General features: G+C 37.2%; 1 protein-coding gene across 2 annotated transcripts in view; it reads left to right on the forward strand.

Annotated features, from left to right (window-relative positions):
• Positions 1–17,705, forward strand: part of CTNNBL1 (catenin beta like 1) — a 218,907-nt gene that overhangs the window by 190,133 nt on the left and 11,069 nt on the right. For both annotated transcript variants that reach the window (XM_051979353.1, XM_051979354.1), the window contains exons 14-15: positions 14,745–14,882; positions 15,105–15,177. In XM_051979353.1, the coding sequence (XP_051835313.1) occupies positions 14,745–14,882; positions 15,105–15,177 (211 nt within the window). The remainder of the gene's footprint in view (positions 1–14,744; positions 14,883–15,104; positions 15,178–17,705) is intronic.

Genomic DNA, 17,705 nt, shown 5'->3' on the forward strand with positions numbered 1-17,705 from the left:
CCAGTACCTTCAGTTCATCCTTTGAACTAGATGTTCTTCTCCATCTTGGTTGCCCTACTCTGGGCATTCTCTAATTTGTCATTATCTTTCCTAACATATGCCCAGAAATGAAAACAGTCTTTTAAATGTCATCTTGTTGAGGTCTAGATTTAGGGTATCTAAATGAAATTAGGGTTTAGTTGAGGTCTAGTGGCAGGTTTGGGGTTACAGGGAGTCAAACAGAGCTCCCCTGCAACTCCCTTGGATTCGGCGCAAGGATACAGCGGTAAATGAGGTCTAGTAGCAGCGGGAGTCCCCAATAAAGGCATTTATTGGCCCGAGAAGTAGATTGATAAAAGAGGTTTATTGTTGGGTAAACAAGGTTAAAGTATCGGCAAAGGTAGATAAGGAGAGCACCGGACAGAGGGTCCAGTGGACAGAGAGTCCAGTTTTTAATCTTTGTGAAGGTTTCAAAATTGCTCTCTCCAAATATCTCTGAATTGCCTCATCTAAGGCAAAAATGGCCTTTTCTAAGTTCTTATCCTTCTTTACTTCTCTACAGCCCCTGACACAGCTGATCACCTTCTTTTCCTTGACCCTCCCCTCTCTCTAGGTTTTAGTGATACTATTCTCTCTAGTTTGCTGTTATCTATCTGACCATTCCTCAGTTTCCTTTGCTTGATTTTCATCCAAGGTCATTCCCAGTAATTGTGGGTGTCTCACAGAGCTCTGTCCTGAGCCATCTTCTATTCCTCTGTACTATTTTATTTGGATGATCTCATAAATTCCCATGGATTCAATTATAATTTTCTATGCTGATCCTCAAATTCACTTATCCATTACTAACCTCTCAACTGACTTCCAAACTTGAATCTCCAACACCCTGTTGAAAATCTCAAGCTGGATATTCTATAGACATAATCCCCTAAAACCTCCTCCTTCCAAACTCCCATAATACTGTTGAGGTTACCACTATCCTCCTAAAGCTTCACTTAGCACTCTACCTGCTCTCATCCTCCACATCCATCCAGGGACCAAATACTGTTGTTTCTGTCTCTGTAACATCACTCTCATGCAGACTCTCCCCACTTCATGCCTGGACTATTGCAGTAGCTTGCTGATTGTTCTCTCTTATCACTAGTTCTCCTCCACACTCAACCCATCCTTCACTCAGTTGGCAAATTGATTTCCTAAAATGCATATCTGTCTTCCCCCTAGTCAGTAAACTTCAATGGCTCCCTATCACCTCTAGGATCAAATATCAACTCCTCTGGTTTTCAGAGCCTTTCATAACCTGGCCCTTCCTTGTCTTACAGACTTTGTATACCTTATTCCCCTCCACATGGTCTTCACATATAGCACTTTATCTTCCAGCTCTGAGCGTTTTCACTGGCCTGAAAAATTCTCTCTCTTTGTCTCTGCCTCCTAGCTTGCCTGGCATCCCACCTTCTCCAAGAAGCCTTTCTCAAGCTTCCTTAATCTCACTTCTTTTCCTCTGAAATAACTCCCAGTTTATCCTATATCTGTCTTGTTTGTATACAGTTGTTTACATGTTGTTTCCCACATTGACTGAGCTCTTAAGACTGATTTTCTTTTATCTTTCTATCCCCAGTAGCTAGGACAATGACCTGTACAAAGTAGGCATTTAATAAATGATAGTTGCTAATTGATTAGCATCATTTCTGAATTGAGAGGTCTTTTTGAATCCCAGCTCTTTTATTCAGTTATTAGGTAACCTTCACTGCTATGTGCTATGTGTCATTCACACTTTTAATAAAAGTGGTATCTAAGTTATTGATAAAAATATTAGCACAGGGTCAAACACAGATCTTCAGGACATTCCACTTGAAACCTCTTTGCAAGTTGATATCAAAATGTTAAAACTATTTTTAGGTTCGGGCATTCAACCAGCACCAAAACCACTTAATTGCACTTTCAGGCCTCCATCTATTCTTGTTTTTCCATAAGGACAGCATGAGAAATTTTGTCAAATGCTTTATGAAAATCTAGGTTAACTATATCTATGACATTCCCTTGATTTACAAGTATAGTAATCCAGTGAAAAAAAAAGATGAAGTAGACTGGCATAACCTTTTCTTGAAGAAGCCAGGCTTGTTCAACTCTTGAGTTCTTTTTAGAAATGAGATGAGATGCCATCTCACTTTAAAAAAAAAAAGGTATCTGAAACTATTAAATTATAATAGCTAGAATACTGGATGTGAAGTTAGAAGCCTTGGGTTTGAGTGAAAGCTTTGCTATTTATCAACCATTTGTGACTTTGGATAAGTTATTTCACCTCTTTTTAATTCAGCTTCCACCACTGTAAAATGGGAATAAAAACTATTTACCTGTCACCCACCCAGAGTCGTTATGAGGGTCTAATGAGAGAGTAAACATAAGTACTATATAAATAGTAAAATATTATATAAATATGACCTGTTATTTTCATCATTATTCATCCCTTTTCTTCTGAGGAATTGCTGAAAATGATTGTGTAAACCTTTCCACTTTTCTCTCATTGAAATGATACATAAACCATCCCATTTCTTTTTTTTCCTTTCACTCTAAGCACTCAGGACAGCTATGTGCTCAACACCCTTGAGGCCCTTCAACAATAAGCATCTTAAGCTGTGGAGTTATAACGGGGTACATAAGTTGCTTTTGTGACAATAGCAGGTTGTATTTTATGTCAATTTCTGTGGCTCTTCTGGCATAGAATTTGAGCTGTCAGCAGCCAATATCTGTTTCATCTTTCTCTGTGCTTAATGCGCCTCCAGTGATCTTTTTCTTGATGATGATTTGTAGTCATAGCTGAGATATGCATTTTAAAATGTAGCTTTTGAATACATACTGCCATGTGTCTAAAAGCAGTATGTCTACTTGTGCTTCATTGGAGTTTAGAAGTTATGAAAAAGGAGTGGTAGAGTCTCGCCCTACATTTTTGACTTTACCCTATTGATTCACAGGAGCCATATTTAGAAAAACCTTAGAGAACAGTACACAGTTGCCTTGTTTTGAAAAAGATCAAATTGTGTGAAAGAAAAAGCCACCAGGGATGCTTTTGACCTAAATGAAGAAACTTAATTTAATTTAGCTAAGCTTAATCTCTTGCTCTCTCTTCTTTATTCCCTGATGGATTTATACACTCACAGCTTCCATCATTATTTCATGCTATCCAACTTCAACTGGGCACTCGTTACAGCGAGATATTCCTCCCTAATTGTGCATCTTCTTCCCCATAAAAACCATTTCAAACTGTCTCCTCTTTCTTCCTCATTCTTCTTTTACATCCCTTTGTCTCCTTTCTCTCAACTGAAGGCCTGGACTCCTATTTTACTGAGGAATTTGAAGCCATTTGGCATGAGTGTCCTCCTTTTCTATTTCTCCCAAGAATCTTTTATACCATTCTGTTCTCTTTCCACTTCTCTCTCATTCGGACACAGAAGTCATTCTTTGCTTAATCTTGTGTGTGTGTGTGTGTGTGTGTGTGTGTGTGTGTGTGTGTGTGTGTGTATGTGATCCATCCCCTCCAGTTTTTTTCTTGAAGATTACATATGATACACCTTCATTCATCCCTTCTGGAGAATCTTCATCCATTTACTTTCTAATGATTCATTCATTCTGTATTGCTTTCAAGCAATATTAAAATTATTTAAAAACTTATAAACCCCATTCTTTTTTTTTTAAGTCCACATAATATTTTCACTTTTTTTGTTGTTTGCTTGCATTTTGTTTTCTTTCTCATTTTTTCCCTTTTTGATTTGATTTTTCTTGTGCAATATGATAATTGTGGAAATATGCACATGCTTAACATATATTGGATTACTTGCCATCTCTAGGGGAAGGGGTGGGAGTAAGGGAGGGGAAAAAATTTGGAACACAAGGTTTTGCAAAAGTGAATGTTGAAAATTATCTGTGCATATGTTTTGAAAATAATTTTAAAAAATTTTAATGTCCAAATCCTATCCTTATTAAGCTTTCATTCTATAGCTCCCCCCCACAACTCCTACAAAAATGTATCTATACTTGCTGCCTCTACTTCTTTTGATCCACTTTTTAAAAAATCCTTTGCAATCTGATCTCATCTCTCAGTTTCAACTCCAAAGTTATGATTGATCTATGATTTGCAAAATCTAATGTCTTTTTTAGTCTTCTTCCTCTCCTCCTGTATACTCTTTCTTTTCTGAGTTTTCATGATGCTAATTTTTCCTGGTTTGTCTTCTATTTGATTGCTCCTTTATTGCCTCACCATCTTTATCAAGCTTCTCTCCTCATTCTCTCCTCTCACTCTTCCTTGTCCTTCTGTTTCTTTCTCTTCTCTTCCCTTCCCTCTCATGATTTTAACTGTCATCTCTATATAGATGATTCCACCTCACATCACCAGTTACCTGTTAATCCCTGTGGCATTCAATAAATCTGTCGTATCTGCCACTGAATGGGTTATCACTTTCCAAAAATGTTTCCCTTTTCCAGATTTCTCCACTTCTATTGATGGTACTGCCATAATTTGTTGCCTGTGTTTGTAACAGTATTATCTTTGACTCTTTGTTTTCTCTCAACCTATATATCCGATAATTTACCAAAGCTTGCTGTTTCTAACATAGTTCACATTTGTATTTTTCCTTCTATACTTTTAGACAGCTAACAATTAAGATATTTTATCACCTTGATCACTTCTTTCTATTCTAGTCAACTCCATTTAACTTTCTTTTGCATGTAGCATTACATGTAAACTCCTCTGTTTAGCTTTTAATCTGACTCCAAACAGATGTTTCCAGTCTTCTTCCTTTCTCACACTCTGTGGGATCCACCAAACTAGCCTTCTCTTCTCTCATATCCCAAATCTTTGCCTTTATACTGACCCTGCCAAATGCCTGGACACTCTTTCCTCAACTCTGACTCATAAAATGTCTCTTTTGATTAATTTTTCTTAAATTTTCAGTTATTAAAGAATGAGTCTTATCTGTGGCTCTTTTCAACAATGAGATGATTGAAGACAGTTTCAATGATCTTGTGATGAAGAGAGTCATCTGCACCCAGAGAGAGGAATGTGGGAACTGAGTGTGGATCACAACATAGCATTTTCACTCTTTTTGTTGTTGTTTGCTTGTATTGTAATGCCAGAGAAACTGAGGCAGGAGAGAGATTAGAGAGTTTTTAATATTTTATTAATGGGAGGGTAAGATTGACTGGACAGGACTCTTGTCTCAAATTATCCAGTCAGACAGAGATAAGTATACTGGGACCAAGGAATTCATATTAGTCCCAGGGCTGGAGGACCCAAAGAATCCAGTGTCCAGCATCCATCCGCCAGCCGCCATTCTCCAGCAATGAATGGAGAATCTCTAACCTTTATATACCTTTTGGAGACAAAGAATAGAGTAGGAAAAAGCGGGAAAGCCCAACTGGAAAAGGCTGTGAATCAAAGAGGAACCCAGAGACAGGATGTCTGAATACCCAGATATAAAGATGTTAGTGAAATACCTTGGAATGTTTTAGAGGGATGTTGACAGAAGATAATCAGGAAGTCTACTCTCTTGTTTATCTTGCTTGGGCTAACAATTTATAACCTTAGACTAACTGGTCCTCAGCCTTCATGGACCAGAGGGAGATTTACAGCTTAGGGGAGTAATTAGGGAGACTGAGACAAGGGAAACTTGTACAAGGAAACTGAGTCAGGACAGTTAAAGAGAACTGTGGCATAACAGTATTTTGTTTTCTTTCTCATTTTTTCCTTTTTGATTTTTGATTTTTCTTACGCAACACGATAATTGTAGAAATATGTATACATATATTGGATTTGACATTTTTAAAAACATGTTTAACACATATTGGATTATTTGCTGTTTAGGAGAGGGATTGGGAGAAGGGAAAGGGTAGGGGAAATTTAGAACACAAGGTTTTGCAAGAGTCATTGTTGAAAAATTATCCATGTATATGTTTTGAAAATAAAAACTTTAATTAAAAAAAAAAGGGTCTTACTACCTCCCTCAGATTGGAAGTAAGTAGACACTCATGGACCTGATCCCCTGCTCTATTGCTGAAATGGTCTAGTTGATACCTTCTTCCACAGATAGGAACCAATACGGTGAATTCCTGCAAAGAGGCCGCTATCTTAGTGGGGACAACCACTTATTATATTCCAGGGCAGTTGACAACTTTGAGAGAATCCACCAGCTTCAGTCTTTTCAGGGACTAGGATTTCAGTGTCAAGAATCACCTCCTTGTCTATGCGTCATACTTTAAATCAGTAGACATATGGGCCAGACGCTACGTTAAGCCCTGGAGATATGAGAAGCACAAGACATGTCTCCACTTACAAGAAGCACACAATCTAATAGAGAAGACAACACACAAAAATAAGCTGAAAGGGGGAAGGAAAGGGTGGTTATCTGATTTAAGCATGATGAAGTTCTGCTTCTGGGTTGGGAGATTGAAATCAACTCTATAACTCACATTGAGTAGATGTGAGTTATAGAGTTGATTTCATCTTGTTAGGATCATAAGTTTCTGGAGATCATGAAGTCCTTAATCATGTCTGAGTAAGGAAGTGATGAAGTGAATGTCCTGGTCCCTCTAAAGAGATTTAGGGTCTGGAGAAGCTCTCTGATATCCACCTTCCACCCTCTCCAATTAGAAGAGAGGAAGGCCCAAGGGGCCATCATTTTTGAGGAGGTCCGAGTTTCAGCAATGACTTCATCTTTCAGAATGATAAGTTTCTGCATAATGAAATCAACTCCAAAATTCACATCTAGCCTTTCCTAATGTCCCTCAACTATTAGTGTCCTCTCTCCCAAAATAACTTGCTTTAAGTTGTTTAGTATTTATTCTCTTTACACTTATTCTTCCTCTCCCTTTCCTTCTTCTTTTTCTTCCTTTCCCTTTCCCTCTCTTTCTCCCTCTCTCTTTCCTCCCTCTCTTCTCTGTGTATGTGTGACTTGTGAGGAAAAATTGTTGTCTTTGTACTCACATTGATGAACTTAAGTGGTCAGGGAGTTAAATGATGAGGTTAGTGGCAGGTTCGGGGTTCAGGGAACCAAATGAAGAGGTTTGGCTTTCCTATATTCCCCCTAGGATCCAGTGCAGTGTAGGGAATTGTGGGAACCCCTCTTCTGGCGGCACAGAGGTCCAGCATAAAGGAATTTACAGAACCTGAAAAGCTAGACTGGTAAAAGAAGTTTATTATTGGCATTGGGAAGTCAGCCTTTGCTATGCATGAATAAAAAGACCAAATTCCTTGGTGGCAAGGTCCCTGCAGAGAAGAAAAGTTTCTAGCAGAGAAATCCTGACAGAGAGATAAAAAGTCTCATTAGGGAAATAGGTGAGAAAGATAAAGAGAGGATAATGCTGAAAGAGAATATTATTTCAGCGGGCAGAGGGTTGCTGCTATGTCAGGGAGAGAGATTCCTTGGCATATTAGGTCCTGTGCAAAAACTAAGCCCCAAGTTGGCTCACTTTGTAATTGAAGCCTTGGCTACAAGCTGGGGATTGCTCTTGATGGGGCCTGGTGCAGCTTGAGTTAGAATTAGAATAGAGGATCTTAGAATTGAATGAGTATCTCTAGGTTGATCTTTAATTCAATGGGAAGCTTAGTCAGTAGTGATGTTATCAGTGGGGGTGGTGCTATCAGGATAGCAGAAGCTGTTTATTCTATTTCCCTCTGAGGGGGTCTTTTACAGAGGCCAGGATTCAAGGAGAATCTCTCCTTCAAGGAGCTTCCCAAGTGCTTCACCTCATGGCTCACCCAGAAGTCAGAGAGAAAGAAAAAGTTTTGGGGCTTCCCTCATCAATCTCACCAGCACTCAGCATATAGTGGTTACATACTTAATAAAAGATTATATGATTGTTAAGCATATGATTCCCAAGCCTGTATCTCCAGTTCTGACCATGGACTAATTTTTTCCCCCATTTCTTTGATTTCTCCTATCTTATTGATAACTTGAAATGTAACCTGTCAAAATCTTGAGTTTACTCTGAAATTTTGCCCCTTCCCAAAATCTGTTTTTGTCAGTGGCTTATCCATCTTTCCAACCTTTGCATTTGCCTGGAGGGTCTTTTTAATTTTCCTTATTATTTTTCTTCCCCATATCTACTATAACTCTGCATGTCTACCTGGATTTCCTCAAATAAAAAACAAGAAAGATTGAACCAGAACTAGATAATCTTTGAGATCCTTCCAAGCATTTTGATTCTGTGTCCTATAAGTTTTTTTTTTTTAATAATATCTCTGAAATCTATCTTCTGTCTGCAAATCATACAGCCACTACCTTATTCTGGATTCTAATAGCCAAACTTTTACAGCTGTTTTCTAACTAATTTCCCTACCTTTACTTGCTTCTAATTTGTGGGCATCTGTGTGACTAGATATTCTTGCTCTAATAATACTTTCATTGTGATTCCACACCTACCTCCCCAGCTCAAGAACCTCTGGCTGAACATTTCAGATATAAGCTCCTCAAAACACTACAGAAATTGATCCCTCTCTGCTTCTCAGACATCATCTTTAATTACTCCTCATTGTGGATTCCTCCATTCCATCCATACCGATTTGAATGAACACAACCCACTAATTTCCTGTCTATGTCTGTAAATAATAGATCAATATCTAAATCAAAATATTTCTTCCAGAAAGGCCCTTTGGAACTTCATTTTTACTTAAGAAAATGTTGTGTTTTATCGTTCTGATATTGTACATGCATACATAGTTATCCGAGGTAGACTGAAAACTCCTCAAGAACAAAGACAAGAGTTTTCTATTTCTTTGACATACTTCCTTGTGTTTCCCCAAAACACTATAGCACCTAGTTACCCCATTCTATAAATAGGTTCCCAGAAACACACAGTGAAAATGAGATTATTTTCCTGTCACATCTCCATGCTTATGGACACTTAGGAGTCCTGAAGAAGGAAGCTGTGATTATACATAATGAGAAACGAAAGAGGTCCTCTTATTTTTAAAAGCTTTGAATATCATGGCTTATACATACTTATATGGCCATATACATGGCATATACTTATACTCTATACTTAAACTACCATATGAGCATTAATGCTGTTATAAAATGACCGTACAATTTGCTACTAAATGAACCTGGGAATTAGTGTTGGTGATCTGCAAGGTAGTACAGGCTTAGAGCTTGACAAGCCTCTTGCTTTTTTAAACTAGCACCTGGCAGGGTAGAATCCTTTAGGAAGGAGAAGTAAAACAACAACTTGTATTGCTATGAGCTGGCCCCCTGGGCAAATAAAGAGCAGCATTGTCTGCTTCTAAACAGCCTCCCAGGGCTCCTTGTTGGTGACTGATGGCGGTGATACCAGTTCCTAGGAATGTTTGGAGAATAGGAAGCAAAGGGAAATAATAGGATCCCCAAGGGAGGTTTGTTCATAAAAAGCTATATTAAAGAAGAGGAAAGAAAAACAGCCTAGAATTAAGAAAGGGATGACAACAATTCCCTGAACTTGACCTACCCTTTTCTAGCTATGTATATTTGTACATTATGCAATGTTATCTTAATTCCTATTCACCATCCCCACTTCTTCTTCTGATTGATGCCAATTGATCCCTCCTTTAGGCTCAACTCATATACCACATCCACAGGAAAATTTTCCTTTCTTCCTTCTTAGCCACTTAGGTATATCTTCTTTCTCAGAACTCTCATGGCACTTTGTACTCCTATATATTTATTGATTGTATTGTTTGTGATATCTTACTTGCCACATTGCCCTTCTTATATATGAAGAGACAACTCTTATTTATCTTATATCTTATATATTCTTGTATTCAACAGAATCTTGCACATAGTAGATAGCAAATATATGTGAATTGAATTGAATTTTTGTCAGATATTATTTATGGAGAGCCCATCTTCTCAGGCTTCAATGCTAATTGCTATACAAAATGAGTTAACAGTCATGTGTCCTTCCCTCAAAGAACTTATAGTCTAGAGAGGAAGAGAAAGGGCCATGTCATTACAATATGGGATAGTGCAGTAAATGCTATAGGGAAGCTATAAATAGCTACAGGAGTTCAGAAGTATGAGAGGTTGCAAGGATACAGGAAAGGTTTCATGGATGAAATGGCATATAAATAAGGGGTTTTCTGGATTTAATAATGTATTCCCCTTGCATCCCAGGGACCCTAGGAAAGAAAAGTAGAATAGTTTATCGATTCAAGGAATGATATCTTTGATTTTGGTTAAGAAACTAGAGGAGAACGTTACTAGGGAAAGAGTACATGGGAAGTTCTATTAATTTAGGCTGAAGATTCTTTGACTAATGGCTTCTCTAGGCTCTGGTTCAAAAAGAAAAAAAAGGACTGGATTTGTACATTCTTAAGGAAAAGTCAGTAGAGTGTATAGAAACTAAAAAGAAATAGATTTAGGTCCCATTTAAAAAAAAAACTTGAAATAATTGTGTAATGCCAGAGAAACTGAGGCAAGATAAAGATTAAAGAGTATTTAATAATTTATTTAAAGGGAGAAATTTACTCGGACCAAATGGATCCATGGTTTGGTCCCAGGGCTGAATGAGACTATTGTCTCCAAGAATCCTACCAACAATATGAGTTCTCAATGACCTATATACACATGGCTCAGACTCAGGGGGTAGGTCAAGGCAGGGGAGGAGTCTAGCTGCTGAGAGTGGGAACGGGACTTTGACAGGGTGGGGTGAACCTCTGGAAATGGGGGGAGGCACCCCAAAGATGGGGAGAGGCATCTTGATAAGATGGTATCTGACATTCCGATAGCTTGGGATGGGGAGAAGCTCTGATATTCTAAAACATCAGATCTTTTATCCTTATCAAATATTCTAATAAAGAGGGAGGGAGGTTTTGCAGGACTGAACTTTGAGCTGATAATTATAAACTGAAGCAGAACATTTAGAGAAACTGAGTCAGGACTGGATCAGGATAATTAGGGAAACTGAGTCAAGACAATAAAAGAGAACTGTGGCATAACAATTGGAACTATTCAAAAATAGACTAGACTTCCCCTCGGTAATGGGTTCCTCTGCCTTGGAGGTCTTCAGACAGAGACCAGTTATTTCTATATTGGGGATGTTGTGAAAGGCATTACTATTCAGATACAGATTGGGCTAGTTGACCTTGGAAGTCTTGGCCTTTCCTTCCTTCTGAGGTTCTGTGAATTCATTAATTTGATCAACACACTTTAAGTACCCACTATTGTTTACCTTAGGTAAAAGAAATTTTAGATGAGTTTCTTGTCTTTGTGGTATTTAGAATCTAGTATTTAGAGGAGGCACAAATTCAGTTATCTTATACACAATGTTTGATAAGCACATTAGAGAAGCGAAGCACAAAAGCAAAGTACTGTGTGAGGCAAAGAATAAAATAATCATCAAGCAATAAAGAATTTTATAGAATAAATAAATGGAATAAAATAAAAAATTCAATAGGTTAAAGGGCAAGAGAAGATATTTTAGGGGAAGGCAAAATTGTGAACAAAGGCACCAAGAATGAATGATGAGAAAGTATAAAGTAGGCCAATTCTGTTAAAATGTCATTTATGTGAACACATGTCTAATATAAGGTCAGTCTAGAAAATTAGTGTCCATAGATTGTGAAGGACCCTGAATCTATGAATATTTTGAAGCCAAATATAATATGTGTGTATGTATGTAGATATACATATATCTATATGTATATTATGTAGATAGATAGCAATAAAATATTTTGACAAGTCAAAGTTCACTTTAGTTGCTTATGAAGAATGACTGAATGATCTCAGATGATCTGTCACCTTATAGAGTTTTTTTTTAGAAGACATATTAGATTTAATTAATAGATATACATTATATTTATTATAACCTACAGACAGAGTAGATTACAACACAATACTTCTGGCTCCTAAATCAGGGTCTTTTTCTATTGCAAAGCACAATCTAGCTCCCCAATGTAGGGATCTATGAAATGCCCTTTGTCAAATTTATTTTGTCAAATTATTGCCCCCTTTGGAGTAAATGTACATCCTGGTTCTGTGGACAGAGAACTGACTGAAATCTGAGAGTCTAACGTCAATTCTGACTCTGTCCTAGATAATCCAAATGACCTAGAGCAAATCAAGAAAATCTGTGTTCACTACATATTTGCTTCCATATCTCTTTATCATCCATTGGAAACATGGAGTTTTCCTAAATCGGGTTTTATTTTTTTTTAATTTTTTTAAAATAATTTTTTATTGATAGAACGCATGCCAGGGTAATTTTTACAGCATTATCCCTTGCATTCATTTCTGTTCCAATTTTACCCCTCCCTCCCTCCACCCCTTCCCCGAGATGGCAAGAGTCCTTTACATGTTGAATGAGTTGCAGTATATCCTAGATATAATATATGTGTGCAGAACCAAACAGTTTTCTTGTTGCACAGGGAGAATTGGATTCAGAAGGTATAAATAACCCGGGAGGAAAAACATAAATGCAAGCAGTTTATATTCATTTCCAGTGTTCTTTCTCTGGGTGTAGCTGCTTCTGTCCATCTTTGATCAATTAAGGCTCTCTTTATCGAAGAGGTCCACTTCCATCAGAATACATCCTCAAACAGTATCATTGTTGAGGTATATAATGATCTCCTGGTTCTGCTCATTTCACTTAGCATCAGTTCATGTAAGTCTCGCCAGTCCTCTCTGTATTCATCCTGCTGGTCGTTCCTTACAGAACAATAATATTCCATAATGTTCATATACCACAATTTACTCAACCATTCTCCAATTTATGGACATCCTTTCATTTTCCAGCTTCTAGCCACTACAAACAGGGCTGCCACAAACATTTTGGCACATACAGGTCCCTTGTAGAGTTTTTAATAGAACAGCCTGGCTATTGTGCCACATCACTTCCACATTCATAGAGTTTTTTTATGATAAAAGAAGAACTTTCAGTAAACCTGGATTTATCCATATAGTTTAATGGGCACACATAGTTTCAACTAATATCTATGGAAAATGAGTTTTTCTTTATGGATTGTTAGTTTTCTCCTCTTCTAGGTATATGCTCTTATAACTTTATATATGAAGCTACTTCGTATTTACAGATCTCATATTGGAAAGATTCATTCCTTGATAGATAACTTCAGTTACATGAAATTAAAAACCATGAACAAAATAAGTACATTAAATATTTCTGATGAGTGTCTGATACCTAGTATATATAGGAAATTAACACAAATTCATTAGAGTAAGAGCCATTTCCAGTGGATAAGTGGTCAAAAATTAAAGAATTACAATATGGTTATATTACAATATTACAAAATGGCTATAAAATAGCCATATAAGGTTATTCCAAATTAATAATAATAAGAAAGAAGTAATCAGAACATCACTTAAGTTTCACCACATACCAGCAAATTGGCAAAGAGGACAGAAGATGGAAAGAATATTAGAGGGACTGTGGGAAGACAAACAAACTAATATATTTTTGGTAGAGCTGTAAATTTTTCCAGTCATTCTAAAAGCATTGTTAAATTTTGCCTAAAAGGTGCCCAAAATGTTCATGACCTTTGACTCATAGATTCTACTCTGCAGTAGGATCTATCTAGATAGCATCCTAAGGAAGTAAAAAACAGAAAGGAAATTTCATATACACCAGAATATTCATATCAGGGTTTTTGTAGTAGCCACAAACTTTAAACAAAGTGTTCATGGATTGGGAAATGGTTAAAGAAAATGTGATGTGTAAATGTAATTGAATATTACTGTTTTGGCAAAAATATGGAGACTTATATAAATTGATGCAGGCTGAAGTAAACAGAACCAGGAAAACAACATATACAATGACTCCAATAATGTGAACAAAACAATAAAACTAAAAATTATATAACCAAAATTAGCCTTGGAGATGAGTGGAGAATATATGCTTTCTTTCTTTCATTGCAGAAGTGGGACCCCATAAGTATAAAATATTCAAGTTACCCAGCCATTTATTAAGTCCTCACTGTGTGCCAGTTACTTGCAATGGGGATACAAAGAAAAGTAGAAACTTGGAAAAATTTATATGAACTGATGCAGAGTGAAATAAGCAAAACCAGAAGAACATTATGCACAGTTACAGCAGTAATGTATGATGATCCACTGGTTATTCACAACAATACAGTGATCTAAGACAATTCCAAAGTGCCCATGGATTGGGAAATGGCTAAAGAAAATTTGACACATGAATATAATAGAATATTACTGCTTTGGGAAAAATATGGAGACACAAATTGATGCAGACTGAAATGAATAGAACCAGAAAAATAATATACACAGTGACTCCATTATTGCAAGATGGACTTGAGTAGAGAGAATATAATGAGAGCACATTGGGATAAATAGAATTGTATGTCTTGTGGTTGTTCCAATGATCATAGTAACAAATAACTTCATTTCAGTTTGTTATATAAAATAACATAATATACACCAGCAATTCTCAAATTGTGGTCTAGGGATCCATGAAATAAAACCTATATTTATAATTATACTAAGATGTTTTACTTCTTAATATGGCATATATCAATTGATATAACAAATCTGGAGTGAGGGTGGGGATTCTCTTTCTCAATAACTTTTTAAGAATTTTAAGGGGTCCTACAGCCAAAAAGGCTGTTAATTGCTGTTAATACTGGGAAGTTTATGCACACAGTTAAAAATTGTCAAGAAGCATCTGAAATAACCAAAGGACCAGCTAGTTTGATTCTGGGAAGAGTGGAATGAATGTATTACGTATGTAAGAGAATGTCCATCTCCATCCTTATGCTTATTCTTTGTTTCTAGGACATGGTACGGCGAGGAGAGATCATTGATGATGACATAGAAGATGAATTCTATCTCCGTCGCTTAGATGCTGGGCTCTTTGTCCTGCAGCACATTTGTTATATCATGGCTGAGATCTGTAATGCCAGTGTTCCCCAGGTAAAGAACCTTCTGTGCTTCTTTCTTTTTGACATGTGTAGACCATGTCAAAAGAATAATATTGAAACTTATCCCATTCTTTCTTCATCTTTGTATGCTCTTACTTTGCCACAGGCATCATCCTTAGCACATTAACTGGAGGAGAAAGAACTTTGCTAAGATAATCTAACAAGAAAAAATAATCTCTTTTTCTTTTTTTTTTTTTCTTTCCTTCTCTCTCAGATTCGCCAAAGAGTACATCAGATCCTGAACATGCGTGGAAGCTCCATCAAGATTGTCCGACACATCATCAAAGGTGAGCTTTTTACTGTAAGCTGTGAAGAACAGGGATGTACTTACTTTCTTTGAGCCCTTGACCCTGGAACTTTTTGTCTTCTTAGATTTATTATCCATTTTGCTATGGATCTAGATTGCCTTGTTTGTTTTAGATCTTCTTGTCTTCTAAATCTCTGTTTCTGGTCATGAATTCAAAAAACCAAATTTGGGGAAGAAATGTGGTGTGTTTTAAACCCACATGGTTCTTCAGCTTTGTAACCTAGCTCAAGACCATCTGTAGCACATTGATGATCACTATTCATCTTTCTCTTATATCAGATTAATGTGGATTACTGCTTTAAAATACTACTCTTCAATTTGAAAATTTATCTATTTGTGATTTACAGTTTTATCTTTTAAATGGCATTTACCTTTAATATCCACATGTTCAATTAGAATTTTTATTATTCTCAGCTCTCTCATCATTGCAGCCCCTTTTTCCCCTCCACCTCTACCCCTGTAGTCTAAATAATGAGAGTGGATTTGGTGACCTGCGGAGAAAGAAATGAGTATGTTTATGAGGAGTTATCACAGAGTAGACAGGATGTTTTTCCCTTTCTGAATTCATCCTTCACTTCCTTCAATGGGTAATCTCAACTGATTGATAATGCATTTTAGATTACTCAGTTTTAAACCAATATATGAGACCCTCCCTCTTCTCTAGCATCATCTTGGACCTCCCCTGCCTCACAAACATACTGAGGTTATTGCCCAAGACACCTTTCCCCTCTTGCTATCTAAATGCTACCATTCAGTCTTCAGGCCCAGCTAAAGTTTTACCTCTTCCATGCAGCTTTCCCTGATTTCTGTCTTTTCTGAACTCCTTGAAGACTAAACTGTACCATACACTTGGCTTTTCTGTATTGTTCTGTAATATTCTTGGATTAATGTGACTGACTTTCCCCAACTAGATTGTAAGTTTCTGTAAGGTAATAATTATTTTATATCTCTGTATCTTATAACTTCTAATAAATCTTCTGTACACATGGTAGATATTTGAGTCCTCAGTTCCTCATTTGGGCCAGTTTTTTTTTTTTGTTTTTTTTTTTTATACTGGGTTTTCTAGGATAGAAAGCCAAATGATTTAATGCCATCTGCACAATGGTGCATTTAGGTAACAAAAGGAGAATGTATCTGATGTCAAAGCCCTGACCTTTTAACTTCAGATGGATGTACAGTAGGGAAAAAATGTTTCTTCTCACTGAGAAGAGTGAGTAGAGAAGCCTAATTATTCATACCCCTAAGCATAGTTATCATTTACTTTTCTCTTTCCTTCATCCCCCCACTTCTGATCACACAGCGATTCTGCTTTCTCTGTTGAGGACTTGGCCTCATGTTTCACCCAAAAAAATTCAAGTCATTTGCCAAGGACTCCATCTTCTCCCATCTATTTCATGTTACATCACTCAGATGTCTCCTCCCCCCCTCTCTTCTTCCACCTTCCTGTTTCATCCCTTCCTCTTGCAAAACAAACCCCTCTGTGCACTCAGGCAATCCTATCCCACCCCTCTTCTTTTCTATTAGTAGCCTTTAAATACTAATAAGTAAAATTACCTTTGAAATCCAAATCAGCTTTCCATCCTATCTTGTACTTTCCAGTGAATTACCCCACTCTCTCACTTCCCTTCCCAAATCATCCCCACACTCTCATGAATTTTCAATATCTCCCTATCTGCAAGCTGTTTTCCTAAACATCCATGTTTTTCCTCATCCTTAAAAAAACCCTCACTTGATTTGACAGTCGTTGCAAGCTGTCATTTTATAAGTCTCCTCTTTTCCATGGCTAACCTTCTAGAAAGCCATCTACATTGGAGCCCCCATATCTTCCCCTCTCATGTCTTCTAAATCCTCTACAGTTTGGCTTCTATCCTTGTCATTCAATTGAAGCTGCTCTATTCAAAATTATCAGATCTGTCAGATCTAATGGTGTGTTCTCAGTTCTCATCTTGACTTCTTAACCTCCCAGCAGTTTTTGACACTGCTCAGGTGCCCTTTTTGCCTGACTGCTCTTTTCTAGGTTTTCACAACACTCTTCTCTCCTAGTTTTCCTTCTATTTACTGTTCCTTCTTGGTCTCCTTTGTTGAACCTTCATCTTGATCATACTCACTATAGGTATTCTTGATTTGATGACCTCACTAGCTCCAGTAGGTTCAGTTATCATCTATGTGGAAATTATTCTCAGATATATTTATCAGTTTTGACATCTTTCCCAACCTCCAGTCTCACATCACCAAATGCTTACTGTCCATTTTGAACTGAAAGTTCTGAAGACATCAAACTAAGCATGTTCACAGGAGAATTCGCTCTTTCCTGCCAAGCCCTCTCCTCTTCTTAATTCCCTGAAATGTTAGCAGAATTTGTATATTCCCATTGCTCAGGTTTGCCACATTAGTACCATCCTCAGATCCTCACTTGAACTCGCCTCCCTCGACCCTCCAATTTATTGCTACATTTTATTTCTACCTTTACAGCATCTCTTATATGTCCCCTTTTCTGCACTTGACTTT

This window comes from Antechinus flavipes, chromosome 2 (genome assembly GCF_016432865.1).
Source record: "Antechinus flavipes isolate AdamAnt ecotype Samford, QLD, Australia chromosome 2, AdamAnt_v2, whole genome shotgun sequence".
In the NCBI taxonomy this organism is placed as follows: Eukaryota; Metazoa; Chordata; class Mammalia; order Dasyuromorphia; family Dasyuridae; genus Antechinus; species Antechinus flavipes.